The 27,027-nt window shown below is 41.8% G+C and overlaps 1 protein-coding gene across 2 annotated transcripts in view; it reads left to right on the forward strand.

The window, feature by feature from the left end:
- The window catches only part of PLCB1 (phospholipase C beta 1), a 332,313-nt gene that overhangs the window by 272,978 nt on the left and 32,308 nt on the right, over nucleotides 1-27,027 (forward strand). For both annotated transcript variants that reach the window (XM_056486829.1, XM_056486830.1), the window contains exons 29-31: nucleotides 7-96; nucleotides 2,195-2,252; nucleotides 3,203-3,289. In XM_056486829.1, the coding sequence (XP_056342804.1) occupies nucleotides 7-96; nucleotides 2,195-2,252; nucleotides 3,203-3,289 (235 nt within the window). The remainder of the gene's footprint in view (nucleotides 1-6; nucleotides 97-2,194; nucleotides 2,253-3,202; nucleotides 3,290-27,027) is intronic.

Consider the following 27,027-nt stretch of genomic DNA (forward strand, 5'->3'; position numbering starts at 1 on the left):
CTTTAGAGAAAAGAAAGAACTGAAGAAAAAAATGGACAAGAAGAGGCAGGAGAAGATCACAGAAGCAAAGTCCAAGGATAAAAATCAAATGGAAGAGTAAGTATATCCCTAGATCCACATCCTTACACAAGGTTTTTCACAGCTGGTAAATCAAAGGAAGGTCTTGACCCTAAATCCAAGGCAGCCTTTAGTCAGACCTCACCAGAGTCCTTTCCCTGATAATAATTTCATTTCCTGAAATGGGGGAAATCCAATCTCCTGTTCTGTGAGCCAGGGGGAGCCTGGGTCAGCAGCAGAGGTGCTGCTGTGTGGAGTGGGTTTGTTCCTGGGAGCACTTTCTGGAGCAGTTCCCCAAAATGCTGTTCATCCAGGCACTGTTCCTCTGAGTACAAAAACCTTAATGCTCCTGTTCCTGCAGGGTTGCATTTCATCTGAACTTGGGTTTCTATTTGTGAGCTGTCTTCTTTTCTTAACTCCATTAAAGCTGCTCTCCAGAAGAAATGGCAGCACCATACTGAGGTTTACTCTGCTTTTGGGATAAACTCCCCTCAGACACTGCTAATGATCCTCCACCAGTGACAGTGACACTTTGTGGGGAGACAGGGGAAAGCTGAGCTCTGAGGGTGCAGTGTCCCTGTGCAGGCACAGCAATACTAATTCCATTTATGCACCCCCAGACAGCACAAACTGCAGTTGTGCAAGTTGTGTTCTTCCCAAGAGCACACTATCCAGGTTTGTTTGTCTTCCTTCATTTGTTTTGGCAAGCAGCTCAAAAAGAAAATGGGGCATTTTAATCTTGCACTGCTATTCTTGTTACCAGTCTTTACTTTAGGGCAGTTAAAAATACAAGAGGAACAAACAAAACAAAACAAAACAAAACAAAACAAAACAAAAAAAAAAAAAAAAAAAAAAAAAACAAACCTTCTAATGTTTGAGTTTTACCATGTAACAAAGGCACAACTGTGTTTGGTGTTTGGTTTTCTGCAGGTAAAAGGGTTTATACAGGTTTTGGAGCCTCTCAAGAGAGAATCTTTATTTAATAACACTGAAAGAAAATCAGACACAGACAGCGAAGTGTTTCAGGTAGTTTAAGAATCAACACATTAAAATTTTCAGCAAACATCCTATTAAAAAAATAGGAGAATAATGTATTATGAAAAAGAGGGAGAAATGCTTAATGTAGTTAGAGCTGTTCAGAGGACATGGAATTCATATTAGAAAAAGCAGTTGGCTGTTATGGAAATGCAGCCGTAAAAATCAATTGCAGTAGGAAATGATTTGCTGAGAGGTAAATGAGGCACTAGTGAGAAAGGCTCAGGGACAGACAAGTAGCAGTTATTTTCTCTTTCCCTTTCATTTTTTTTCTCATTTTCCCCAAGGACTTTCCTCTGTCAGGCTTTTCAAAGAGCCCTTGAGAGAGGTGAGATGGGAACTCCATGATAAAGTCAGCTTTCCCCTGACACAGCTTGTCCTCACTCTGGGAGTAGGGCAGAGAGGTGTGAGACCTTCTGGTGAATCCCCTTTGAGTCACTTTGGCTACACTGCAGTTCATCTAAAGCTTTTGCGCAAGTTTGGGAAGGAATATTGCACAGAGATAATGATCCATTATTTTAATTGTTGTTAATTTTTTTATACCCAGCCAGCGCTTGCCTAAATCCTCCTGATTTTAGTGCCAGCTGAGGAACAGTTCACTGGTTCTGGGTGAGACAATCAGAATTTGGAGTAACTCTCCTGAAACATTTCCATTTCCCCTGAGTTCTGCTCAGTGCAGGGGCCAGGCTGTGCCTGCCCTGCTCCTGTAGGAGCTTTGTCCCCGGGTGTCAGCAGCAGTGCCTGCTCTGGCACAGTCTGCTCCTCTGCCACACCGTGGCACTGTGCCTCTGCTCATGGCTCTGCAGCTCCCAGGCTGACACGGGGGACTGTGGGAGCACCTGCAGCCCGTGGAGAACACAGCATTATCCTGTGGGAAAAGCCTGCTGGGGAAGAGCAGGGGGATGCTGTGCAGGTCATGGGGAAGTCTGAGCCCTTTGTGCAGTAAAGGTGCAGCCTGGTGCAGGGACACGTTCAGGGAGTGCACAAAAGTGAATTAGGCAGATCCTTCAGCATGGCCTTGATTAGGCAGAGAGTTGCAGGGAGTTCAAATACATCAGTGTGATCTTACTGACTCCACTAACTGCTGGAATGCTTCCCCCAGGGAGAAGACGGAAATGATCCGGTCCTACATCCAGGAGGTGGTGCAGTACATAAAGAGGGTATGTCAGCTTTATGCTGCATCTGGGGGAATAAAATGTCACCTTTCATCTTTTAGGTTACATTCAACTGCAGATTCTAGGCTTCAGCATAGAGATTCTGCACCTGCTGACTTGTAGTAGACTCTGCTTCACATTCCAGTTAAAGGAAAACTGGGATTTCAGACAGCTCCTCGTTAATTGTTAGTCAGCATTTGGGGGATGGTGCTGAGGAGGGAAGATTTTAATGCAATTTCATCTCTGAATATCCTGTGTGTATTCATGAAAAATGCACCCATTTCTTAAATGGGTTTGCTGTCTCACGAATGCAAAGATTGCAGAGGAAAGTCAATGAACATTTAATTGCAGAGTATATTTTAACTTTAATTGCATTTGTACAGTTACTGAAATGTAAAAGGCATTCTGTGAGTTCTGTAAACACAAATTAAAGAATTCCATTACAGTTGTTAGCTTTTCTGAAGCTACAGGTGGTTCACACTGGGCTGAAATCATGTACTGCAGTGCTTTGGGTATAAAATCACTATGGAATGTGGGCAGCCATTGAATTCTCCTCTTAATTTCAGTGCAAGGATAGTTAGGTTCAAAAGTTGGTCCATTTTTGCTTAGAAGAGCCTTGATTTAGAAAGCAACCTAAAGAGTTAGAAAATTAAGTAGGTTTTATGACTGAGTGCATTATTAAGTAAAGCCCAGAATTTGTAATTTAATGACATTAGAAGTCTGCAGCAAGTTTCTGATCCTGAATCTTACATGTGAAATCTGATTTTTCATGTCCACACCTGACTGTTGAACAGTTGTACTCAGGGATGCTTGAGGCAGTGGTGTGTAATTTTATATTGGAATGGTTCATAGTTTTGATGTTTTAATTTTGATGGGTGGAATGTTTGTTGGGGAGGAGGTGGGAGAGTGAGGATGTGCAATCCATGAAAAAAAGGTTCTCTGCTCTTTTCTGACAGCTAGAAGATGCTCAGAGTAAAAGGCAGGAGAAACTTGTAGAAAAACACAAGGAGATTCGTCAGCAAATACTGGATGAAAAGCCTAAGGTAAAGAGTTTTTGAACATATGCTACACTGCTAAAATTGTCCTTCAGGAGAGAAAGAGCTCTTGAAGCAGGTAGGCTGATGTTTAAGCATGAGAGAATCCACTGACAGCATCAGAGGCACCCTCACTGACACTCAGGGTGAGAGAAGTCAAGCAGCAGCCTGGTGTGAGCACCACCTCAGGTCCAGATGTGGCATGAGGGTTATTTTTCAGCACTCAGGCTGTTCAAAAGCTGTCAGTGTAAAAGGTGCTGTGGCCAGCAGAGTGTGCCCTTCCCTCCCCTGTGCCTGAGCTGCACAGAAGCAAAACACAGTTCCCATTGGAAGGAAAAAGAGATATCTCCTTAGCATGCTACCCCCAGGTCCTGCTGCCCATCCCTCAGGATGGATTTCTGTGGGAAACAACGAGCTCTTTTACAATAATAGTGCTTTGTATTCTACATTGCTTGCTGGATTTCCTCTCTTTGATTTTATGCACTGCATCTACATGTAACATTTTGAAATGCATGCTTTAATCCTTGAGCCTTGGGGCTCACTTTTGCTCCAAATGGAGCTGGTGGCATTTTTACCACCAGCTTCAGTGGAGAAGGTTCAGAGTCCTGCACTTGTACCTGATTTTCCTGTAGGAAGAATCAGACTTCCACATGGAGGGAGATTTATTTTCAGCAGGATTCATATCCAAGTGTAATTCTTCACAGCCCACTGTGTCATGTCTGCTTTCATTTATTCTTCTCTTGCTCAAATGTGTGTCCCTGGCTTCAGTTCTCATTCCTTATCTGTGTCCACAGTCCCAATGTTTCTGTGCTTGTGTTACAGCTTGAATTCTAGCACTGTCTGTGAGTTAATCAGTGTTGTCATGTCATCTCTGTGAAGTAGCCAGAGAATAAATTAGGCTAAGGGCTGAATGGCCAAAAGTTTACAATAGTCTGGAAAAATAAAAATGTTTGCAAATCCAGTTTTTTACTCATCTTTTTAAACTCGTGTTTATAAATAAGCTGGAACTTTTTGGTGTTGTGTATATCTGGGTATAAAAAGTATACATGTTTTTATGTTTGGTGCTTTAGGATCATGGCTTGTGAACTGGAATTTAAACACTGGAATTTAAAATGCCAAAGAATATTCAGTTAGTGCTTCTAACACTGGCTTTTCCTGGATCCTTTGGCACTCAATTATTCTGTTTGGCTGTGTAATTCCTGGGTTTTTTCCCTATATTTTTTATTTTTAATTTATCGATGTACTGAGGAGTAGCATAAGCCCTGGAAATTTGTCACTGAGGACTTGAGCTGAATTTTGAAAGCTACTGGGCCAGCCATGTTTGACTCTTTCATCACTTCTCTCTCTGCCCAGTGTTAGGTCCTGGCACAGAGCAGCTCCAGATCCCTGTCCCCCCTCTCTCTGGCCACAGTGCCAGCTCCTCAACCTGCCCTCCCCATCCCTCCTTGCAGGGATGTGCTCACAGGGCCTGGCTCCAGGGATTTTTCCCTTTCCCACACACTGAAACGGGCACTCTGCTGAATTTATGATGGTATGTGCCTCCTGCTTGCATGAGAGGGTTTAGGGAAAACATAATTACTCATTTTATTAAGTCTCTTTTTATGTTTTGCTCTGTGTCCATATTTCATAGCCATATTTGCCTCCTCAGTGACAGGGTGGATGATATAAAATAGATCAAATGATTTCCCAGCTGAGCAGAGCTGATGTGTTTTCTGCAGGCAGCAGCCTTTCTGGGGGCTGCTTTTTCAACAACCCAGGCTCTCCTGCTTCAAACACCCACTGAAATTTATGCTGGCTGTGTTAAAAGGCTTTTCTGGCAGCATCAACTCAGCCCCAAACAAAGAGTTTAATATATTAAGAGGGAAAGAATTTTCAGTATTCTCACCAATAATTCCACTGGAGACAGATCTGCTGTCATCCATCACTGCCATTTGGTTATTTATTAGTGCCTCACAGTTTGTTGTGTTCTGACTCTGCTCTGAGCTCTTTCCCAGCCAGGGAGGATATCGTGTCACCGAGTGTTGCCAACACACTGCCACAACCTCTCACATTTTGTTGGCTTTTCTCAAAGTATGAGTTAGCAGCTTCCTCTCTTGTGGTGTGTGTAGGGCACCAGGAGAAAATCTGCCTTTGAGTGCTGTCATTTTAGGCTACAGGTTTTAGAAACTGCACAGACTGGATGCAGAGTAGTTCCCTGTCCTGGAGGCTTTTTTGTTTTGTTTTGTTTCAAATACCACATGGTTAGCTGAAAGTGCTTAACTCAGGACTGATTTACACCCCTAAGCTCTGCCTCTCCCTCATATAATCATTTTTTTCTAGTGTTTGGATGTGAGACTGTTTTGCAGCTTTCATTTGCAGGGCTATTGTATAAGAAGAAAGTTTTTTGCTCCTATGAGAGTGGGAGACTTCCTGAACTGGTGCTTTTAGGCAAAAGGTTGGAAGCAGCTGCTTGTGGTCCTGCAGGAGTCAGGGCAGGTATTGGCTTTAGTGAGCCCTAAAGGTGGCTGTGTGTCTGTGTGGGTGATGACAGTATCTTAGTGGCATACTGATCTGTGATGCTGCAGAAACTGAGTGTTACAATCAGGTCTGTGTGTGTGGAACCAGACCAGCCCCTCCCACAAACATGCTTGGGAAAGGAGGCCATCACCTGTTAAAAAATCAAATACTGACTTGCCTCTGGGTAAAATCTCCCTAACTTGCCATTTTAGTGAAATCATATGGGAAACAAAGTTGATTCCCTCCTGCTAGTTTTTCCTAACAGCATCATTACCAAGCAAGGCCATATTGTATTTTCTTTTCTCTCACTCCTTGTTTTTCCTTACATTATCTACTGGCAGCTCTATTATCAGCAACAGCTTGTATTTTCTTTCTCTCCCATCCTATTGCTTTGTCTTCTCCTCTTAGTCACTGATACACATTAAGCTTGTCCTGTCCTTATCTTCTTCCCCCTGGGCATCTCTATTGCCTGCAGAGGAGGCTGCTGCAGACAGCCAGCTCTGTGCACTGCATTATGTCAGAGCAGGGTGTGATTTTGGATCATGCACTCCAGCACGTCTGGCACACGACATCTGAGCACAGAGAGCCCCCAGGATGGGCATGGCCTCAGCCATGTCTCAATTGCTTTGTCCTTTGCAGCTTGTGCATCAAATTAAACACAAATCAACTGCATTTCCTTCCCCCTGCACCCTTGCCTCCAGTTCCAGTGTAATTACAAAAATCAATACACATGAGACATGACAAGGAATTAATTATTTTTCTGAGAATCGACAGTTACAGTAAATAGACCCAAGCCTCCTGTAAATGGAATCAGTGAGAGTTCTGTTACCTGTGCTCGTGGGTCAGAACCACACTTAGGTCTCAATGTAAAACTGAGACTCCTGTGCTCTTGCACTCAGCTCCTGCTCTCAGCTGGGTTGTCTGGATTCTTCTGGCTCAGAGAACCGTGTTCTTACAGCCCCAGCTGTCAAGGAAGGTGTAACTCATGAGGTTCCTCACCTTGCAGCCCATGTTTCTGCCCACAGCTGCTCTACTCTGCACAGCCCCAGCATAGCCAGGTGGTCTGGGCTGCTGGAGGGATGTGGAAAGTGGCACAATTCAGGGTGGGGCTTTGTGGGAAAAGGTCCAACAGTGCAGAGGTACCAGGAGCTGGGCAGACTTTGTTCTGAGCATTGCACCTCTGTGGTCTTTTAAGTGAATGAGGAGAATATATAGCCTTAAGGTATGAAATTCCTTTTCTCCTCAAAAAGTGTAATGAAAACAATCTTTTAAAATTATAAATCTGGTCTTGTTAATGGAAAATACAAGCACCTGATGCATACTAACTAACTTTCCTACATTTATTATCTCCCAGTCTGGCACGTGTTATTAATTGCACCGTGTGGGAGTTGACACTTCCACATCCAATCAAAAATTAATATTAACAGTGTACCTGAAAAATTAATGGAGGCACAGAATGATACATACTCAAGTTGCAGAGCAAAATTAACAAGATGTTAACAGCAGTAGAACCTCTTGCAACTCCAGGGCTGCAGCTTTGGTGCTTTAGGTGAAACTGTGAGCACCTGGTGCAGGTGATGCTGTTGAGTTAAATGGAGCTGTTCCCTACAGGAAGGTCAAGCAGCAAATGTGTCCTGCAGCACTTCTAGATGATATTTCAGCTGCCCTCAAAGCCACTCTCTGCTCATCTGGAAGGGAGCAGCCCTTAGGAACTTTGATGAGTATTCCAGTGTCACTTCAGCTCCCTGTTAACTCACAACAACAATGCTCTGTCCACCACAATCCCCTTTTTATCCTTGACACCTCTGCAGGAAGCCAAGCTGTCTTTTGGGCAAGCTGCACTTAATTCAAACACTTCCAGATGCATTCCAGTTCAACCACAGGCAGCTCTTCAAGAATTTTGGGGATGGAGTTTGGAGGAAAAGGTTATTTCAGTTTACTGGGATTCATGGGGCTTGCCTGGATTTGGATTGGATTTGGGGAAAGTTGTTGTTCCAAAAAAAATTCGGACTCATGGCAGAAAAAAAAAAAATCATAAAAATTATCTGATAGCCAGTGTAATATTTGAAAATGTCTTCTTTTATTTTTCCCTGTTTAACTAAAAATTTCTTTCGTTAGTTCATTCAATTTTAACATTTCCAAAGTTCAAAAAGAAATCTGTCTTCCATCTGTGGCTGCTAAGCTAAAATGACTTATGGCATTATCTGCCAAAAAAACAGAGAATTAAGAGGATTGAAATAATTTACTGTTTGTTTCACTGTTCTGCTTTGGGTTTTGGTGCTTGTGTATTCATCAGAGGGGAATAATAAAATGTTTCTTTACCTCATTAAGTGGGCAATAGCATGGAGAAATGAATGGAATTTTCATACCCTCAGTGACTAAGAAATACTTAAAAGGAATATTTAAAAGAAAAAAATAAAATACAGAGTGAGATTTACAAATCTTCCCACTTCTGGGTTGGAGCTGGTGTTTAAATTTTGGGGTGCAGTATTCATGGCCCATTCCCTGCTGGATCTTGGCTCTTTGCTCAGCATCTCTCAGCACCCAGCCCCAAGTGACAGTCAGCTCAAACTTTGAACAGCTGAAGCCCTGATGGGATTTAAATCTTGTATTGGTGCAGTTGCTAAGCTGTCCCCAGTTGCAGAGTATTATTTTGGGCAAGTTAGGGTGGTCCATGTTTTTTCTGTTTCTCCCAATAGAATAAATAGTGCAGAATGCACTTTCAGCCTGTAAACTGAGTAGTAAATAGTCTCACTTCACTCATTAAAAATAAGTAGGCTGACCTTTATCCTATGCCAGTTTTATACCAATAAAACTTCCTTAAGTTCTCTGAAGTGACTGACACATCACAGGCCTGAGACCAAAAGAATTCAGTCCAATCACAGGATGCTCAAAGGATTATTTTTGATTTGGGACTTGCTTGTTTACTTTTTCCTTCACAAATCCACATTTTAAATGGTTGTTTATTTTTTTCAGCAGAATAAATATTGCAGTATGAGAAATGGGTATCAGGTCACAAAAGATACATCTAACAATTTGAGTTGATACTTATTGTGCTAATTGAATGTCTTCAGTGTAACTCTTACACATACATATTCTTAAAAACATTAACTTTTAAATCAACAGCATCACATTTCCAGTGTGAATATGCAAAATGCTTTAAATTTTTTATTGAATTCTGATATCACTTTATTTTAAATAAAAATGTCACAATCTCTTTGTAGGAAGAATGTAACACATGGAAAAATATGATAAATTTAAATTGGAGCCTATTGATAGAGGGAGATACTTTTCTCACATGGGTCATTCTACTGGAAGCCAGAGAAAATCTTGGGTGTGCTCTGGAGCTGCAGTAAAAGGGAAAATTAATTACTTGAAAGGGCAAACTTTTTTTTAGTTTTGCAGTAGTGTAAATCAGAAGGAACATTATCAAGTTACCAGTGTCACTGGTGATTTAAAGATATTAGTGAGGTCCATAATGGAGGGCATGTGGCAGCCAGACCTGATTTGTGAAGGTTACTGAGATCTTCCTGGATATCATGCTAATAAATTAGAGCTGTGAGGGTGGTGGTGTTGGGTTTTTTTAAGAATAGTGAATTTAAAATCCAGCTACTCTCTGTAGACAAAAGAGCTCACAGAAAATTATTTTTATATAAAGGCACAAATGGGAGAATTCTTCCTGCAAAAAAAGAAACTTCACTGATTGGGTGTTGTTTTTCTAATTTGCAAAGTGAATCTGTTCTGTATTCTGCCTGTCTCAGGTAAGCACATTTCTCATGCCCCAGCCCACTCTGATTAGTTGGTTAATTTGCCTTTTCCTGATGCAAAAAAGCTGCAATCCAAAGTGGAGCTGGGACTGCCCTGCATTCCCAGCTGCTCCCCAGCAGTGTCCAGCTTTGTGTGACACAGCCAGCACTGAGAGAGGTCCCTGCTGCCCAGGAGCTCCACATGGCTGGAGGTAAAGCAGAGGGAACTCCCCATTCCCAGAGGGAATCCCCAGGTTCTGCCCACTCTCAGCAAGTGTAGCTGGGGTGGTCCTGCCTTGGGACAGAGCAGGGGTGAGAGGCCAAAACAGTTTGGGTTGGGAGGGGCCTTAAAGCACCTCATTCCATCCCTGCCATGGGCAGGGACACCCCTCACTGGGCCAGGTGCTGGAATGCAGCTTTGCATCCAGCAGCAGCCATGGCAGCACAGGGAGTGTGTCCACCCTGCTCCACTGCCCCTGGTGGCTTCTGCACAGTCCCAGAGGTGCTGGATGGCAGCAGAGCCCAACTGTGTGCGGCTGATGAGTAATAAAGGGGTGGTTATCATTATGCAGATAAAAAAATATGTGTTCCCAGTGCCATGAGGTTCCATCAATTTGAGGGAGCAGAGCCTGTTTCCTGGGAGCTGGGGGTTGTTCCAGAACAACCCCATGTGCCAACAGGCCCACCTGGTAAAGGCAAGGGAATTGCTTCTTTTGTAGGGTAACAGATTTTACAGTACTGCATTGCTCCTCTAATTCTTAATTTGAGTCAAAAAGCAGATCAATTAAAAGGAGAAAAGTCAAGTAATGAATTGTCATTAAAATTATTAGCTGTGTAGTAAACACCAAAAAGTAAAATTGAGCTTTTTTTTCCTTTGTAACACAGAATCATAGATGGTTTGGGTTGGAAGGTTCCTTAAAGACCATCTCGTTCCAACCTTCTGCCCTATTGCTCAGAGCCCCATCCAGCCTGGCCTTGGACACTTCCAGGGGTGGGGCAGCCACAACTTCTCTGGACAAATACAATTTCCATCAGCAGACCTGACTTCTAACTTTAACATTTGTGAATAACTGATCCCTCTCAAAAGAAGTGAGCTCCCTCTGTGGAGAAGAGTGCAGTGTTCCTCCATAAAGATATGTTCATGTCTCTCCATGAAGATAAAACTGGGGAAAGGGTGTGCAAAAATATCTAGCTTCTTTTTGTGAGGTCGAGTTCAGGATGATGACATTCTAGAGAGAGCATGTTTTCTGTGCAGAAGGTGCTCCTGTAGGTACTGTGGTTAAGGATGACAAGAAAATTCCACCTTGGAGTGAACAGTGTAACACTGAAAGGCTCATTAACTGTTCTCTGTGGCCTCTCAAACACTTCCCTGTGTTGTCCCATTCCCTGCCCAACTCAGAGCTCCTTTGTAGGGGGAAATGAATTCTGTCACTCAGCTGTCACTCAGTCCCTGCACCCCTGTGACCCTCTCCTGCACTCCCTGTGGTTCCACATTTATTGCTTTCCACAGCAAAACACTCCCAGAGCAGGGACAGGTGGCCAGCCAGATAGCACTGCCTGTGAGAGGAGAGAGCACACAACTAACTGGTGTGTTAACATTGTGGTCTCTGAGGAGAAAACAGCCAAATGTGATGCTAAAACATTTAAGAAGCCAGGGACTGCAAACGTTTTGTGTCAGGATGTTTAGCTTAGATTGCACTATTTAAACCTGCCCAGAGAGGTCTGTGATGTGGAAATATTTGTGATTCTGCAAAGACAAGTGCTTTGCATGCTAAATCTCAGGGAGCAACAGGGCACACCACAAGCTGTTGACTCCCCTTCCTCTCTTCATGAGCTAGGCTGGCACTCCAGGAAAATCCATGACAAAACACAGGCTGAATTATGCATGGGGTGTGCACAGACAGAGTGTTTGCAATGCATGGCAGCACACAGAGACACCTCACAGTGCACACACAGCACCATGTACACACTCATGGCTCTCAGAAACACCACAGAGGCACAACCAAATACTCCTGTACAGCTGTGCTCATCATAACAGCAACAGCAGCAACATATTTCCTCATTTTTAGAGCCTCAGTGCAACATGACAAATGGCACAAGACTCAGTTTGACACAGCTAATGGAAAAGCGTTGAACGAAATATTAATGCTTAGTATGTGAACTCATTAGAGAGATGCTTTAAAATGCATGAAATGGAGGAAAAAATGTGTTCTTTAATGAACAGAGAAATAAAATCAGTGGTCCTGCAAAGCTTGTGGTGTCTAACAGCTTTGTGTATGCAAGTCATTTGTCAGGAGAGTGGCAATGTTTCTGTGCAGAATCACCCTGCAAGGCAGAGGCACTGAGGGAAACAGTGCTGGGTGTCTGCACAGGAGGGACTGGTGCAAGTTGCTTAAACTGTGCAGTCATGACAAGGTGATGGATTCATCTTACACTGAGACCCTTTAGGATGATAAATATACTGTCAGAAAAGGTAACAGAAATAAGAAAACTAGTGTTAGAGTTTCAAAACTATACCTGATTTTAAAAGTGTATTAAAAATCATGTCTAGCCTATTTTGGGGTTTCTTTCTAGAAAGAACAAAAATAAGAAAATGCTGGTGTTTTGAGATGCAGTCTCTTCCCCAGGAGGTTGAGAGTTCTGAGCTTGGTAGAGAAAGAAAGCCCTGCACATCCAAAAGGGAGAGAAAGTGAGAAGGGAACATTTCAGCCCCGTTTCCATATGGGTGAGATTTCAAAGGTCTGGCAGGTCTCTGGAGTCAGTAGCAGAATGTAGCACGGAAGATGTTCCCTGGAAAGATGACTTTTCATTCAGTTTCTCCTGTGACTCACTTGCAACAAATGAGCATTTTCTAGCAGGAGTTCCACAGGGCTGCTGCAGTTGCATCATCGGGGAGCTGTGGGTGATGACAGTCCATAGGTTGGACTGGAGTGACTCAGTCAATTCCCATTACTCAGCCCTTGTTTGGAGGGAGGCTTTGCCAAGAGAATGTGGAGTGTGACTAAGCACCTACATTGCAGCTCTGTACCTGAAAATGATCTGTTTTGGGGAGAACCAGAGATCTGGAGCTGTGTGTGGAATAAATGGATGTGCCTGGGAAGGGGAGGAGTAATCCAGACCCTGACACTAGGATGCTCAGGCAAAATTTCAACTTTTTGACATTATCTTTTAACATTGTAACCAAATCTCATAACACTGAGTTTGCCAAGTCATGAGGTTGGTGAAAGTTCATGATTTTTGTTCTTTTTGCCTTACTCCCTAAAAGAAATGAAAGAAAAAGCAGTTTTGATGTTCACGTGATAGAAAAAATCCTTCTCTTCAAACCTACTGATTCTGGGACAGAAAATCTCAGCCTTGGTTCATTCAGTGAACTTTGCAGTTCTCCAGATTGGCCCCTAGTTTATAGAAATAAAGTCATTCACTAAAGAAGGTTATCAGGCTTAATATGACCCTACTTGTAATGCAAGGAGGTCTCTCAGCCTTTTTTATTTCTCCTTTTTTCTATATCCCCACTTTTCCCCATTTTACCTGCTCTCCTACTTGTCCTTGTCCACCTTGCATCAAGCTTCTTTTCACAGTATGTGGTTTCTTCCTCCTGCTCTTCCTATAGACTTTATTTACTTGCACTTCTTATACTCCTTCCTCTTTGCCATCACTTGCTGCTATTAAATTTCAAGGAGTATCTACAAGTACCTGTGGGAATGGTGTCTCTTTTAGATAAATCAGCAGGTTTGAAGGAGCAGCCTGAAGGGGAGAGGTGTTAAAGAGCTGCCATGACGTGGTCTGCATATTTGTGAGCTTGGCTGGGAAAGTGGGATGGTTCTGAAACCTTCCATCAGATAAAAGAGATGATACACAGGTTACAAAGATGTGTGGAAAATATTCCAGGTGTGGAGCAGCTCCAGTTGCAGGGACAGGGAGCTGCCTAAGGCAGATCAGCCCATTTCAGAGTGGCTGGGCTACTTCCCCACTACACAGGAGGCAACTGAGTCTCCTTAGGCAGAGCCCAAGCTGAGCATCCTGGGCACAGAAGCATTGGGAAAAGGCTCCCCACTGTTGTGCTTTGGTTTTGGGAGTGTGTTTTAATCTCTAAACACACACAGAGTTTAGAGATTAAAGATTGAATGTCATTGAATACAAGACTTTTTAGCTTATATTTTCAGCATGCCAACATCTAAACAGATTTATACAGAACCCTTCACTGTATATTTCCCTTTCAGACCTGAGCAGCCATTCACACAGTCCTATTCTTTGTCAAAGACAGTCTCCAGCAATATTCTACATTTCCTTTGATTTCTTTCACATTTCTTAAAGCAAGATGACTGCTGACAAGCAATTACATGCCAGTTTTTGTGTAACAAACACCCTTGATTTATACATCAAGGAAGCCCAGACCTCACTTGGCAACAGAAACAGCCCTCAATTAGAATGTGGTACCATAACATCACCCACTTTCCTTTTCTCTTGCAAAATGTGCTCTGTACATTCACCTTATAGAACAGACAGTGTGTAGGAATGTGCAGATACCCTAAAGCACAACAGCAGTGTTTTACAGTGCATCTGATAGACAGCTACACTGAGAATTACATCTTCAAAGGTGCTGAATGGACCCACAGGTTTGTGACCCAGCACACTGGTCCCCACATGGCAGATAAAATTGTCTTATGACATCTGAAGACTCATAAATGGAGCATTACTTAGGAGCCAAACTGTTACCTGGCCAGCATGCATTTTAATCACAGTATAAGGAAATGGAGTAGATATAATACATTTACTTATATTGATGAATAAATGTGGTTTTCTGTATGTCACAGTAAATATTTGGCTATGTGTGCATATGCACACATGCTCACTAGATATATTAAGAACATGCGTATGCTGTAATTTTGATATGTACATTTTGGATGCATCTGTTAAACTACATTTATTCACAGCCTTGCAGGATGGAAAATTCAGTATCATAAAATTCTGTTAGTGATTTTCATACTGGTGTGATCACCATGTTAATTACAGTGTGATTCAAACCTTGTTTTTTTAAAATTTCTTTCTTTTTTTCCCCTGTCCTGCTTAATATTGTGGTTGCCTTCTGGAAAGACAGTAAATGGGGAAAAATGTTGCCTGCCCATTGGGAGTCACCCTTGGCTGTGAGCACACAAAATGACACAAGGAAAGGAACCTCAGGCAATTGATGGGAATCAAAGGTTTGGTCAAGAGAAGGCAACCCAGAGCACTGAACATGACTGTCACAGCTCAGGAAGGAGCTGTGCTGGAGCATGTCTGGGGTAGCAGCTGAACAGTGATTCATGGGCTCATCTCCTTCCTTTCACCCTGCAGAAAACACAGAGTATTTGTGTACCAACCTTCCAGCTCCAGTAACATGAATTACCTTCATCCCTGCTTGTCTCTTATGAAGCTGCCCTAATGCTCCTTGAATTGTATTAGGGATTTGTTAGGTTAAGCACATGGGAGATTTTGAGGTGTTCAGGTAATAAAGGGTATAATAAATGCAAATTAAACAGTAAATATAGGAGGAAGTCATGGAGGGTTTCAGTGAGAATTATCTTCTAGATAAATTCTCCCCTCAGCAAACTGCAGTGGCTCTTCCTTCCTAGGAGAGGCTCTTTGCAGTGCTTAACAGGTACCTGCCTCTTAGAAAGAGCCCAAACAGATTTATCTCCTCAGCCCAAAGATTAACACATCATCAGTAGTGACAGATTGCAAAGCAGAGAGATGGATTGGCAGGGGAGAAGACAAGTGAAGCATCAAAATGTCATCCTGCATTCATTATGTCTGCAGCTTCCCAATTAATGCACAGAATCTCTCCTCTTAATGGAATTGTTACCCCTAGAGCTGCATAAACCATTCTGCCTAACACTGTTTATTTTTTCCCTCCAGTTCATTGTGAAAGCCTAGTTTGATGGCTTGAAAATAAATGTTCCCTTTCTCCCCATCACTTTCCTCTTCCATTTTTCTAATTGGAAATTACATTTTGAATTTGCCTTCATGTTTATTATTCCAGGATTTCTCTTTCCTGGGATTATCTAGATGCCTTTGCCTCCCCACCTGCCCCCCTGGTGTGGGGGATAGGGAAAGCTCCATCATTGAGAGCTTCTTGTACCAAGGTTGAGATTAACAGTGATAGTTCCACAGTTCCACACTCTTTGTTGTGTTGATACAATAATGAAACACATTTTCTGTTCCTGCACTGAGCTTTCTGCTATGTTCTGGTATATCCTGGTAGGCAATTCCTGCTCCTGCAGACAAGATGAACTGACTCCTTATTGCCCTAGTTGAGTAATTACTCTGTGTGCACCATCCCTTGTTCAGCTGTGGAGTTGTGTAAGTGCATTTACAGACTGATCAACACCCTCCAGTGATTTGAGCTCCTGGGTTTTCCTTTGATTTTTATCTTTTGCTCAAGGGCATCATCCCAACATTTTTATCTTCTTTACACATGGAGTACAAAAGCTTTGTAATGATCACCTTGACTGTAATGCTGCTGTGTCAGTGCTCCCCAGTTACCCTTCCCTCACCCACTTCAATCAGATACACTCAGGTACACTGTTTGTTGTACCATAAAAAAATAATGTGACTTTCTAGCTCAGAAAAAATGTCACGTTTAGAGCTGATAACATATTGTGAGAAAATACATTTTGTATTGGTTTGTTGAGTTCATTGTCTGCCACACTTGCAGATGATGTTACTCACTATGCAGAGGGCACTTGGGAATGTCCTTTCTGTCCTGACTAGCTGATTGTTTTCCACCAAAAGCTGTGCTCTCCAATAACTCTTGTGGTGGCTTTTCAGGTCAAGGCTTCTGTTTCTCTCTCTGAGAGCTGGGCAGTTATTGTCTAGTGCACAGGCCTGTGACAAGATGCAATATTAATAACACAGCAGGGAAAATCAGAATTATTCATGTCATGGGAAGAGTCACAGCTTGGCCTACGTTTTATATGAAAAGCTGCCTTCAGAGCAGTAACTGATCCCACTCCACTTTTGCCTGACTAGATTTACATTTTCCTCAGCAAGTATTTGGATAAGATGATCTCTGTTATCCCATACTCTGTGCAACACACTTTTGTTGTAGTATGTTAATCACAAATTACTCATTTAATAGGAGTTGTCCAGTCTTCCTCTCAGCAGACACAGGATTCCACATTTCTCAGCTGGCCCTCTCAGTGCTATTTGCAGCTCTTGCTGCTCTTCCTGTCACTCACACTCGAGTCCTTCATCCACAAACCAGAATTTTCTTGAGTGCCTGTGCAGCCCTGACATGAGTGTGGCTTTCAAGACACCAGCTCTCAGGGGAGCCTTCCCCCAGCATCCTGTCAGCTCCCCATCCTGGCTCAGGAGGAAAGGGATATCCAACAGCAGTTACACTTTAAATATTTCTTTTTCATTTCACATATTGGTTTTTAGAAATGTTTGAAACACTTAGCAGCTTCTGTTTCAGTTACAGGGACCTTTAATATACAAGCAGATACAGAATTTTGGGATTTTGACTCCTGAGCCTGTTAATTGATAAAGAAACAAAATTTCTAACCCATTTTTAAGTGCCTCTTTTAGCTGCCTCTTAACCAACTTTTAACCCACAACTGAATCATGTCTCCCCTTTTTCATTTTTATCTTGTACATTGCACTTCCATCTTTGATGCAGAACACAATGTTGGAATTCACACCAAAATGTTGCCCTTGACCTCCCTGTGACTCCTCAATTCCACTGAAATTGCTTACCTCTTGTTTTTGGGTTTCAGTTTCTGTTACCCACCCACAAAAACTTAGGATTCAGTTCCCTGGGAGTGACACTGGAGGATTATTTCTATGGAGTTATGTTCAGTTATGGCATTGATCCCTGCAGTTCATTGCATATTGCAATGTTAATATTTGGGATCAGTTTGTGGCCAGAATAAAAAGTAGCCCTTTATGGGGACTCACCACTGAGACAGAATGTGGTGGCTTCCCTTTCTCCTTTACCTGCTCTGCAGATTATTCTTTTCCAGGGCATTTTCCTGAAGGATTTTCTGTCCCTGGCTTCCTTGGGACACTCATTCAGAGGCACCAGACAGCCCCAGTGTCTCAGCAAAGCTGCTCTGCCTCGTTCACAGAGCTCAGAGCAGCCTGAGCTTTCCCTGGATCTCAGCCCATCAGATGAAGCAGTTTCTCTTCTGAGCTGCCAGGAGTCAGGCTTTCCCAGTTTCCACTTTTTCCTTGTCCTTCCCCAATTTGTACTTTTTCACTGCCAAGCTCTCTTGGCAGCTCGAGGTGAAGTGCTGTTAAAACACTCTGTGTTGTTACAGGCTCCATGGAGTGGTTTGGTTTTGCCTCTGTCCCAATTTAACAGCAGAAAAGTTTCAATCATTTTCAAGGTATTCTTGACCCCTGCACCTGGTTCTTCCTTCCATGCAGGGACATCAGGACAGACCACAGGGATTTCTTGAATAACAGTGAGAGGGAGGTGCCTACAGCATGAGCAGTGTGAATGATGAAAAGCTGCTGGGACAAGGAGACTGGATAAACTGCTCATTAATGGCAACAAATTCTCCTGTTTCTTCTCTTTTTACATAGAATATTTGATGGGGGTGTTAATTTTTTTATTACTGTTAATATTTGGAGATGGATGTTGTCATTATTATAAATCACTGATTACTTTCAAGCTGGTATCTGTCTTTTTAATATACTGTACTTTCATATTTGTAGTTTTTGCCTACTGTGCTTTAAAAACATTCCAACACATCAAATCAGTCTTTTAGTATAGTTGGGTATTTGGGCTTATTTAGGCTGAAAATTTGATTTCTAACACCATAAACTGAAGAATATGGTACATAGTTCATCATGTAGATCATTATGTGGTCAGAGGTGCTTCATTTTCCTAATGAATCCATCATAGCATAGAGACCTGTAGAGTTCCTAAACAGAGAAAGGTAAAATTCTAAACTCAGTTACCATCTCTGAAGTACTTCAGTGAGTTGTGCCCTTTTGCAAATATTACCTATAATGACATCCAGATTCTCCATCTGTGTTATCCCATATAACTTTCTGGATGTTGAGTGTTGACCCTTTTTATAATTTGAAATTCATCTGGTGTCATCAACAGTGGAAAACTGTGGGCTGTAATCATGTAATCATCCCACTCTGCACTTCTGAAAGGGTTTGGGTTTTTTTGTTTTTTTTTTTTTCATTTTAGTTAGTGGCTGAAATCATGCCATCCTCTTTTTCTCTTTTTTTTTTTTTTGGTGGCATTCTTGAGGCACTGATAGACATCATCAGTGTCTTTGAAGAAAATTGCTGTTACTTAACCTGGTTTTTTTGTACCAGGGATTCCTAAAGCTTCGTTTCTTGAAAAAAATGCTGCTGCAACATCAGAGACAGGCTGAGTTTTGGTATAAAGATAATATTTCACTGCCTTATGGTTTTTTTGAGTCTCAGTCTGACACTTACATGGAAGTGTAGAGTGTTCTTCAGCTCATTTGTAGAAATTTAATGCTGCTGCTAACTGGCAGTGCAAGAGTATTGTCATCCTGGGAATATTTCACCCTTTTCACCTTTTCCTGGTTTTGTGTGGTTTTGTGCAAATGTGATGAGTGCCAGCTGAAGAACTGGTCAAATGGGATGCTCTAATTGCATTTCCTCAGACTTTGCATTTCCAACACTTTTATCTTTCCACATTGCTGCACTGTTTAATTCACTTGAATTAAAGGATGAGTCCTAAAGTGAATTTTTATGAATTAGAATGGCCATGAAATAATGGAGCTGAAGAATACTCCAAGGGCAATAAGTGCAGGAATGGAGGTAAGGCTCATCTGCTCTGAATTTAGATACCTACAAGAAACCTGGGCAGATCTCAAGTCCTCCAAGGGAAGGAAATGCTAGGAAGGACTTCAAATAACCCATTTTTTTGTGCCTCCTCTGCAAGAATGCCAACACAGAACTCACAGAGATTCCAGCAGGACCTATGGCAGATATTTTGATTAAAAATTAGACTGAGTGTGAGGGGTTTAAATGGTGTCAGCAGAACTGGCCTGAACCTCTCTAATGGAAGAGACAGGCATTACATTTCTGAAGCAAAGGATGAATCAAGATTAACTCTTCTGACAGGTGTGAAGCTTTCTTGATGCATGTGAAAACACATATGGAACACCCTCCAAATTGCTGTACCTAATTTTTGTCTGTGAAATGAATTTCTTTAGGAGAGTAATTCTTGTGATTTAGATTAGCTGTCAAAGAAGATTCTTAAATGGCCCTTTACAACAAAAAAGTGATTTCTCTTGGCTATATTTTCATTGCCAAATGTATATAGTACCACTAGATTGCAGTACTTTCAAGCTTTTCAGTAAACCCCACTAAGTCTTGTACAAGGACTTTGGAGTCTAAACCTGTCCCCAGACTGTGAATGAGGCCCAATGTTGTCCTCAGGGAATTTCCTGTCTTTTACCATGGATGGACAGCAAGCACAGCTCTTTGCTCAAACCAGGTTTTCATCCTGTCTAAGGAATGAAGGAAGGCAAATATTTAAAAAAAATACACTAGTTCTTATTAGAATACATTCCTCAGTTCCCAGGGAAAAGGAAACATTGAGAATAGAAGGAAGGAAGTGCATCAGAGAATGAGGATATGGACAGTTTGTAGGTGGTGGTGAGGAAAGGAATGCTTGGAGACACAGGAGGAAAATGGAAATTGGGAGGCAAATTCCAGTGTATCATTGCCTGGCAATACAAAGCAGTGCCAAGATGCTCAGGCTGTTCCAAGGTAGCTTCACTTACCCCAAACTGGTGAATCTAAAGTTTAAATAAGATTTATGAGTTGCATTGTGTGCCTTCAAATCAGAAGGAATAAACTCTTTTACTGTTGTATTCATTACAGAGAGACATATATCTTTATATACATATTTAATGTAAAAGTTAAGACTAAATGTTTTACATTTGCATTTCCTTAATTTAGGAATGTTTTTGGAAAAAATGAAATTTTAAAAGAGAATATCAGACTGTAATCATGATGTTAAGTTAAAGCCAACCCTCTTTTAAAGAGTGCAGGGACAACAAGTGAATTTTACCTTGCATGCCATCAGATGAAATTATTTTATTTTATAAGAATTACTATGAGAATAATGATTCAATTTGCACAAAAGTCTCTTGGATGTATTGAGGTGTTTTCTGACAGAGGTTTGTACTGCAGATATGTTTTGAGCTTTACTAATGGCCATTTCTATTGTATTCCTTTAGCATGGAGCAGCTCTCTGTTTTGATGGGTCAGATATCTTTACTAAGATTTTAAATCTAAAATTTAAAGAGTAATTAAGCAAGGGAGAGTGGTTTTTATTGTCAAGAAGAAAGACAGGTTGTATTTCATCTGTGATTTTGCTTGTGAAAACAAGTTAAAGCTAGGTTTAAATTGAAGTTTTGCTTTTTAATGCTGTAAAAGCAAAATTGATTTTCTGTTGCTCATTGTCTGCTTCACCTACAAACTGTTTGAAGAAGCTTTTATTCAGAAAAAAAAAGAAACTTAGTGAAGTATCAACCACCTTTGCTGCTAATCCATGGTAAATTGGGCAGCATCACTTTACTGCAAAGCAAAGAGAAAGGCTGGGGTATAGAAGTGTAAAATGGCACATGGACTGGAAAATTGATCCCAGTCCTCAGTTTCCAAGCAGACCAGGTCCATCCCTGGAAGAGCTGTCCTGCTCTGGGTGGTACATTGGACAGCTCTGGGAGTGCTGTGGGTCCCTCCCTGCTGTGCCTGGGGCTGAGCAAAGACCCAAATCACGGCCACGCTCCTTGGCTTGTGAAGAGGAACATTCCCTGCTTCCCTGAGCAGAGCTGTGCAGGGTGATCCATCAGCCCAGCTCACAGCTGATGGGAAGTGACAAGGTGTGAGAGGGCAGGGAAGTGTTTGTGATTGTAGGTGAAACCTGCCTGGCACTGGTGCGTGTAGGGACACAGGCACAGCGCCCTCAATTCCCTGGGAACAGCAGAGACAAAGCAGGAGCAATCTTAAAGCAGTGCTTATGACTTGGAAAAATCACATAGTAGACAGGCCATGTCTTTTCCTTCTGCAACCCTTACAAAGAGAGGAAAAAACCTCCTGTTGATCTTCCCCACTTGCCTTTGTCCTTCACTGTCCTGTGGTTTTTAAGGATTTTTTCAGACTCACTAAACTGTATTTTTTCCAGGTACACGCTCCCAGACACTGGGTTTGATTGTGTCCTTGTTCTCAGCCATTTCCAAATTGGGAACTGTTTGAAATTCCTGCTGCTCAGCTATGGGACTTGGGCACTTTTTTTCCCCCTTTTGGCTTACTCTTCCTTACAACCCTAAAAGCACATCCAAACTTGTGGTGAAGGGAGCAGCTCTGAGCAGAGCTGGCGTCAGGCGTGACAGCTCCAGAGGAGTTGTCACTGGAGTCAGGGATCTGGGAAGAGCTGTTTATCTCCAGTGTGATTAACAGGGTGATGCCATGGACTGCATGCCCAAGCAAACGTTTTGGATACCATAAATTTTTTTGCTCCTATGACTTAATTTAGACATTCCATGTGGCACTTGAAAATAAAGAATTCCCTAGTGCGCCATTATGGAAACAGAGTTTCTTTTGGCCTTTACCCAGTGTTATACCAAGGGATCACTTTTAAGGACATCTATTGTAGCTATTGCCTAGAAAAAGCAGTTCAGCCATAATAGGTTGGTTGTGTACACTTTCAGCAAACCTTTAAATATTTATACTTTCTAATTTATGGTGTGTGCTCCCTTCCTTAAATAAAGAGCTATCCTGAATATTATCCATCTAACTCTTCCAAAAAAACACACCAGAGCACTAACCCAAACAAAGCTCTTCAGTTGTATTGCTCCTCTTAGTTTACCTCAGTTCCATACTATTCAAGAGATTTCTTCCCTTTTGTGATTGTTCAGTGCAGGCGAAGCAGTTGCAAACTCCTGTTGGAAGGATCTAAAGAGCAAGTGAGGATGAGTTTTACTAAATTTATCTCTTACCTTTGGAAGACAGACTTGCCCCCCAAAAGACCTTTTTCTTCAAAGTATTGTTAACATAACGGTAGCAACTCATGTTTTCTATGAAAGACTGAAAGATAATTAATTTTTAAGTTGAACCAGAGAGGAAAAAAACCCAAAAAACCAGTGGATTTGACAGCAGAAGGATCAGGGGATGTAACTTCTAATCAAGCATCTCTGTTTACTTTGTTCTCATTTAAGGAGACTCTCTTCAATTATGTTTGTTTTTTATGGCATCTTGCTTATAAACTGCAGAGCAAACAATTTCCCAGCACAGCATAGTGTCACAGACACCTTGGCCTCTTTCCCACACAACAGCAAATTAAACACTTTTTTTTTAGACACTTTGCCCCCTCCACAGACTTTTAAGTCAAAAAACAATAAGAGCCAGCAGGGGAGGAGGGTGTTCTTTGCTGAGCAGCCCAGGAGAGGCTCTTTGATTCACTCAGCAAGTGCTGCCAGGGCTGGGATGTGTTTGTGATGCCACTGCTCAGCCCTGATGGGCCCAAGGCACTGGGAGTTTTTAATGCACTAAAATGTTATGTGTCCTTGCAAGAGCACTGTTCCTGCAGGAAGGTCAGGTCATCCCTGGTTCTTGGGCAGGTTCTATCTCTGCAAAGCTGTGGGAGCTTCACTGTGGGTTGAGGGCAAGGAGGGACCTTACATTTGTAACAGGGTCACTGCCCAAACCAGGCTCCAGATGTGTGTTTGCAGCCTGCAGGTGAAGACATTCCATACAAAAAGGTTGGTGTGGAACAGGAGCTGTGCAATCAGGTCCTCCAGATGGACACAGTGAGAGTTTGCACTTGTGCCATGAGGATCAGCTTTTCCCAGAGTCTGAGCCTGATGGACTGCTCAGGACAAAGACACTTGTGTCTGGTATGACACAGTACTCTTAATATTCCATTAAACTTAATACAAATACTTCATACAAGTTATTGTTCTATGGATAGTTAAAGCTCCAATTTATGCATACAGGTTTGGCTTAAAATCTATGTTTGAGCTTCCTTTGATCTTAAAGGAAGAAAGGATTTCTGTGATTTTTCTTTTTAAAAAGTAGTGCTTGGTATTTTTTGCAGAATTGTTGTGCTTTCCTCAACAATGACATAAATGCTATTTTTTGCTACTTCCTTTGGATTCTTTTCTCTCTCCAAACTTAATTTATGGCAAAGGAACAGAACTTTAAGACATACTGCTTTCCCATGCAGATCTTTTCTATAAAGCATAAAAGAGAAAGTAATAGATACAAACTCTTGAGCTTCTTTTTTCTGTTTGTTTTGATTGTAAAATATTTGTTTTCTGTTCCATCCACAACTGGAATATCCTTTCTAGTAATTTTCCCAGTCATGGGAACTTCTTGCTGAAGATACCACCACGTTTGGCACACAGGTAATGTAATGATATATCCTGAGTGTAGCCCTGCAAATCTTTATTCAGTAATAAAATATTTGGTTTGCGATGTTCTGCCAATTATTTTCACTTACTCTGCCACCTATAATCACCTCATTAGCAGTGTCTACACTATGATACAACTGCTTCTCCCTGTGTTTGTCTTTCCCTTCTCATTTTCCCTGGATAAACAGTATTGATATGTGATGGGATGGTTTCCAACCAGGATCTGTCACCTCCTCCTCAGTAAAATATAATGTCAGACTTGCTTCTCTACAAGCTTTTTGGGTTTTGTTTTCTCATGGCCTGAAGGATTTGCGTTTTAACAAGCACTCTGTTTTCATTTAGGAGAGTTACTGAGTTGTGTGTGCCCAGATTCACACACCACTGATTTCTCTGAGGGTCTGGTGGTGAACTTTCACAAGAGAATCTGCTGAACACTTGAGACTTCTAGCAGTTCCACTTCATTTATTGGTGCCAAGCCCTTGAAAAATCTGTCAAAAGCTGAGGAGATTCAAAATGGGATTGGAGCCCACTTCAGAAATTAAACGTTTTCAGCATTGAAGTTCTTGTTGACTGATACTTTGACAGGAACTAAAACTTTACTGAAACTTTAATTGCAGGACTTAGGCCAGTGTTTGAGAGATTAGGACCAGGAAAGTGTGCTTGAAGGTGGGAATTGTTTTATCTCTGTCTGCTCTAGAACTCTCTTTCCTTTGGACAGCACCTGGTACCAGCCAAGGGCAGAGGCAGAGCACAGGTCTCAGTCAGCCGTGGGTCTGAGCCAGCCTAAAGCCCTGAGCAATTTGGGCAATCTGGCCTGCAGTGACCAGATGTCCCTTCCATTATTCTGACATACCTTCACACTGGAGTTAATTCTTGCAGAAATTCTCCTGTCCTGCTAATCCTGTAAATATATCTGTGACTTTGAGCATGGACAGAGAGTTTCCCCATGACTTCCCACAGCTTTGATTAGGAACCCTACATGCATTTTGTCTGTATGGTGTCTTTATTCTCCTTCTCTAGAGCAGACACATTACTGTTGTCACTATTTCTGTGTTTGCCAGCATGACAGTGCCTGGCTCTTCATTAGCTGCCCATATGTAAACCAATAACTTGTAATTACTTTTGAGAGTGCCTTTAGGAAATAAGGAAGTGACACTTACACATTCACAGGCCCCGTTTCAGATGGGAGTCGGAGGCATCACGCGACTGCCCTGCTGGAGCAGATGTATCTGGGATGCAAAATGTACATGCCACATGTGGGCCAACTATGAAACAAAATTAAAATTTTAATCAGAGTCTCCGTGCATTTCCCAAGTATTAGGCAGCAGATTGTTGGGAGTGTAAGTAGGTCACACGTTGTGTTGAGCGATTGTGCTTTGTCCTTTGCCATCTGGCAGCATGAATCAACGTCAGCTGGATGCAAATAGAGCTCTGCAAAGGTGACCTTGGCAACAGGAGCAGGGACTGCAGGAGGCTCACCTGCAATCACAGCAGTCCTGGCAGGGAAAACCCAAAAGGAAGAGAGATTTGGGTCTAGGAACTCTTATGGCCATCACTGCCAGTCTGGGAGTCAGCTGTTTGTCACTGCAGTCCCTGGAGTTTCAAGTCGTGGATTGCTTTAATCTCTCCGTGCATACTCACATTTCAGTGAATGGCCAAAACCACTGGAGTTCAGAGCAGGTGTAAATGAGATGGAAAATGTCAAAAAAAGCCTGGTCATTATGGTCTATCGTTCCTGGAAAGAGAGATTCTAGATACTTATTACCCTAGGATATGTTTTGAGAAAACCTAGCTTTTGAAGCACCTGCTTTTAAAAGTCTCTGAAGCTTAACCTAGCAAATAGAAGATGTTTGTAGCTCAGTTGAAATGACACTGTCAAGATAAATTTGAGTTTTAAATGTGTGGGTCTGAAAAAAAAAAAATCAATAGACAATTCCAAAAAGGAAAACTATGTATGATAAAACTTCCTTGTGGTGCTTCCAACTCAAACCAATACAGTGGTTTATGTGTATTGAAGGATTTGCTTGGTTAACTTGCATTTTGCTGCCTTACTTTAGGTGTCAATGTTTGAAATCTTTGGCTTAAGCATCTTTCAGAGTGAATTATCTGCATGACAATTAGAATCCAGTTCTGATGGTTCTCAGTCCTGTTTTGAAACCACTGATCCCAGAAAGGAGTTTTGTGGTCTACTCAAGTTTTCCTCGTTGACTGCATTAACAATGATGTCAGAATTTCCCCTTTATGGAAAACAAGAAAGGGGAAAGGCAGATTTATGGGTTCCCAGGTTCCATGCTATCTGCAAAATGGATTTAACACATGCCAAACCAACAGCAGAGAGGTTCCCTCATACCTTGTGTGAACAGGGGCAGAATTTTTCCTCTGACACAAGGAAATGCTGTGGAGCATGGAAGCCATCAGGTTTCCTCAGCTGCCTTCCCAAGCTGTGACTCATACAGTTAAAACACCACTACAAAATCAGAATACAATGCTGCTGTCTGCACACAAACACACTAATTTAAACCATGTGGGGACTAATTGTCTTCAAAATCCAGAGTAATTTGGTTTCTCCAGTTACAGCCAGGCCCTACTGGAGTTTACAGCTTCTTTTGTCATTATTTTTATTATTATTATTATCATTATTATTTCTGAAAGCATTTTATGGGAACCTAGCAACTACTCTTCTTGCACAGCAAATACATCAAAGCACATTTATCTGTTTCTCTAGTACTAAAGGAAGGAAAGTGCTGCTTAAAAGTGGGTGTGAAGCTGTTGTAAGATGGTCAAGATGTGAGCAGGAGGTAGCCAGGTGTTTATACCTGCTAAATATATTCCCTTATATTTTCAATATATGAGGTAAAAATGGTATTTTTAGTACTGACACTGCAAAGAAGTACATTCATCTAAATTAGTGTGTCTCAGAGAAAGTTTGCAATAACTCATGGTATTCGTCCACAATATATGGGGCAAGTAGAACATCTAATTTTGCTTTAAGATTATTTTATTATTTTATTTTACATTATAAAGTATTATAAATTGATCTGTGATTCCAGGCTGCCTTGAGTATATCTAGATTTGTGATCAGTGCACAGTGTAAGATATTTTTAGATGTGAA

Source organism: Oenanthe melanoleuca, chromosome 3 (genome assembly GCF_029582105.1).
Source record: "Oenanthe melanoleuca isolate GR-GAL-2019-014 chromosome 3, OMel1.0, whole genome shotgun sequence".
Taxonomy (NCBI): domain Eukaryota; kingdom Metazoa; phylum Chordata; class Aves; order Passeriformes; family Muscicapidae; genus Oenanthe; species Oenanthe melanoleuca.